This window comes from Bison bison, unplaced genomic scaffold (genome assembly GCF_000754665.1).
Source record: "Bison bison bison isolate TAMUID 2011002044 unplaced genomic scaffold, Bison_UMD1.0 scf7180017864053, whole genome shotgun sequence".
In the NCBI taxonomy this organism is placed as follows: Eukaryota; Metazoa; Chordata; class Mammalia; order Artiodactyla; family Bovidae; genus Bison; species Bison bison.
The window spans coordinates 414,608-418,320 of NW_011494625.1; the positions used below are offsets into that span (position 1 = coordinate 414,608).

General features: G+C 52.9%; 1 protein-coding gene across 1 annotated transcript in view; it reads left to right on the forward strand.

The window, feature by feature from the left end:
• The first annotated feature begins 3,139 nt into the window (after positions 1-3,139).
• Positions 3,140-3,713, forward strand: part of CDYL (chromodomain protein, Y-like) — a 35,429-nt gene continuing 34,855 nt past the window's right edge. Inside the window, exon 1 of the mRNA XM_010835881.1 lies at positions 3,140-3,709. Within this exon, the coding sequence (XP_010834183.1) occupies positions 3,221-3,709 (489 nt within the window). The 5' untranslated portion in view covers positions 3,140-3,220. The remainder of the gene's footprint in view (positions 3,710-3,713) is intronic.

A 3,713-nucleotide genomic window follows, 5' to 3' on the forward strand; every position in this document is an offset into this window, starting at 1 on the left:
TTCACCTTCATGCATTGGAGAAGGAAATGGCAACCCACTCCAGTATTCCTGCCTGGAGAATCCCAGGGATAGGGGAACCTGGTGGGCTGCTGTCTGTGGGGTCGCACAGAGTCGGACACGACTGAAGCGACTTAGCAGCAGCAGTAGAATCTTGGTGAATGCAGGCGATGTGCCCTCTTGTGGGAGATGATTTCAGCCAGAGAAGGAATAAACAACGCTTTACTTTCAAGCTGTCAGAAGGGGGAGGATGTTTGTCCTTGAAGGGGGAGGTCATGTCCCGGTTTGGTGTGAAGTTGGTGTGAGGGGCTCGAGGCGGCGGTGGCCTGACTGACCCACCGTGTGTCCGGGCGCGGCCCGTCTCTGTACCCGCGTCAGCTGCATGTGCTGTCCACAAGCACCACGCCCGCGCGAGAGTTGGTGGAGCCGCGCGAGATTGCGCCCTGGGCGCCGCGTCCCCGCGAGAGTTAGAGCTGCACATGCGCGCTCAGGGCACCTGCGCCTCCCTGTTTGTTGCTGTGGCGCGCGCTGGGAGCCTTCCGGGTTTCAAATAGTTGAAGGAAACCAAAAGCGTCATCTTCTAGGGGACGCGTGAAAATGATAAGCCCCGGCCTTAGTGTCCACGAGTGGAGTCGTGTTGTCTCGGTGCTGCAGTGGCGGAGCACCGTGGTTGGCCGCCCGCACGGCCCTTCACAAGCCCTCGTCTCCTGGCTGCGGCTCTTGCCTCCTCCGTCCGGGGTCCGAGCAGCGTCTCACCGTGTTCGCTCACAGCGCTGCCCAGGCCCTGGGGGACCGGCTGGGGGGGTCCCCTGGGCCTTGATCGTCCCGGAGGGAGCACCCGCGACACGGGGACGGAGGAGGCCCGCCCTTCCTGACGAGACCCGGCGCCAGCTTGAGGGGAACGGGCGGGAGGGAAACGGGCACCCCTGGTTCAGCCTCCCTCGTGCTTCTGGGGTAGAAATTGATACAGAAAGAAAATATTAAACATAGTTCGCTTTTACAAGGTAATCTCTTTAGTCCCTTAGATTTAAAACTTTTAAGTTATTGCTGTCATGAAATTGATTTGTGTGGAATTTTCCAGAAATACATGTTTTGGATGGAAATATTTACGCCCTTAAACACAACTCTTCACGAGCAAAGGAGTGGGAGAAGAGCCACTTTGCAAGCTCCACGCACTGCCGTCTGGACCCTGTGGGTCCACCGAGCAGGCCTGAGGCTGGTGTGGTGGGGGGTCATCTGCTGGGTCTAAAGTCTACCTTCTGCTGAAACAGGCCCTTTCTTCACTCTTCATCCTTGCTGCACAGAAGCAGTAAGGGGTTTAACTTCAGGCTTTTCTGTAGTTCTTACTCAGCTGCTCAGTCGTGTCGGAGTCTTTGCGACCCCCTAGACTGCCGCAAGCCAGGCTGCCCTGTCCACCACCAGCTCCCAGAGCTTGCTCAAACTCATGTCCATCCAGTCGGTGATGCCATCCAACCATCTCATCCTCTGTCGTCCCCTTCTCCTGCCCTCATTCTCTCCCAGCACCAGGGTCTTTTCCAGTGAGTCAGCTCTATGTGTCAGGTGGCCAAAGGTTCTGTAGTTTTGGGGCTTTGATTGTCTGTGCCCCAGGTAGATACGCTGGAGGGTTTGAGGGGGATGTCTTGACAATAAGGGAGGTGTCCCCAGCTGCACTTAGCTTTTGCTGTTTGGGAATGCTGAGCATTCCCAATGGGCAATGCGTGCTGGGGTGGGCAGGTACACCGTTGTGTCATCTGGCCTAACCTGTGACTTTGCTGAAGACCTTGATGGTGGCTCAGACCTATGTCCTTAATTAAAGAGTTGCCGACTGTGTGGCTGAGGCCTCTGCCTACAAGGGATGAGGTGCCTGCTGCCACTGGGGAAGTGGGCTGGTGGTTTCTGTGTAGACCGGAGAGATAACAGCAGATTCTAAGTATTTCCGCAAGAACTTGGGAGACATTTATGTTAAATGTATTTTGTTCACATGAATCATAGGCAGTCTCCTACTAACATGTAGGACATTAATTAAGGTGGTGGAATTTGTCACAGTAATGGTAATAGCAATATGTTTCATGGCAAGGGTGCATGGATTGTTGTGGGATGTGTTGCTCGTGAAATTCAGAGATTAACAGCATCTTCCTTTAAAGATGTTGGCGTAAAACTAGTTAAAACCCAGTTTGAAAAGTAAATAACCTGATTACCAAGAAAGCGTTCGGTCCTCTGTTGACCTTTTGATTCTACCCGAGTGCTTCTGAGCAATACTTGGAGTACAGACCCCGTTTGCTCGGTGGGCTGGTGTGGACCGCCTGGCACAGACCGCAGCTCTGCTGTTTCTGGAGCGCCTGCTGTTGGTGCCACGATGCCCAGGCAGAGGGCGGGCGGTGCCCAGCACTGCCCAGTGTGACCATGAAACTGGCTCAGGCCTTCAGGGTTCGTTAGAAAAAGTAGAAAGAGGGCCCTCTTTGAATCACACCAGAAAAATAACCAATGTGACTCACGTTCATCTATTCTGGGCCTAAAATCTTAGACTTTGACTTCATCTCAGGAAAACCATTAAAACCTTGAGTGTTGTGTTTCTAGACAGGTTGGCTCCAGAGGGGACAACCATTTACATCACCTGTTAACAGTTTTTTTTGTTTTTGATGTTCCGTTTTCTCCTTGGAAGAAAAGTTATAGCCAACCTAGACAGCATATTAAAAAGCAGAGACCTTACTTTGCCAACAAAAGTCTAGTCAAGGCTGTGGTTTTTCCAGTGGTCATGTATGGATGTGAGAGTTGGACTATAAAGAAAGCTAAGTGCCAAAGAATTGATGCTTTTGAACTGTGGTGTTGGGGAAGACTCTTGAGAGTCCCTTGGACTGCAAGGAGATCCAACCAGTCCATCCTAAAGGAGATCAGTCCTGGGTGTTCATTGGAAGGACTGATGCTGAAGCTGAAACTCCAGTACTTTGGCCACCTCATGAGAAGAGTTGACTCATTGGAAAAGACTCTGATGCTGGGAGGGATTGAGGGCAGGAGGAGAAGGGGACGACAGAGGATGAGATGGTTGGGTGACATCACTGACCCAATGGACATGAGTTTGAGTGAACTCCAGGAGTTGGTGATGGACAGGGAGGCCTGGTGTGCTGCAGTCCATGGGGTTGCAAAGAATTGGACACGACTGAGTGACTGAACTGAACTGATGTTCCATTATTATTAGTTACCCTCACAGTTTATTTTTCAGGTAATGTGTTCATGCTTTTCTCTTTTCCTCTCTAAACAGGTTGAAAGGATCGTTGACAAAAGGAAAAACAAGAAAGGGAAGACGGAATATTTGGTTCGGTGGAAAGGCTACGACAGCGAGGACGACACCTGGGAGCCAGAGCAGCACCTGGTGAACTGCGAGGAGTACATCCACGACTTCAACCGGCGCCACACCGAGAAGCAGAAGGAGGGCACCTTCACCAGAACCAACCGGACCTCCCCGAACAATGCCCGGAAGCAGATCTCCAGATCCACCAACAGCAGCTTCTCCAAGGCCGCCCCCAAAGCCCTAGTGGTGGGCAAGGAGCACGAGGCCAAGAGCAGCCCACTGTTTGCCGCCAGCCAGAAGTTCCGGAAGAGCCCCGCGCCGGGCCTGGCTGCCCGCAAGAACATGGACCTGGCCCGGTCGGGCATCAAGATCCTCGTGCCCAAGAGCCCCATCAAGAGCAGGACCGCGGTGGACGGCTTTCAGGATG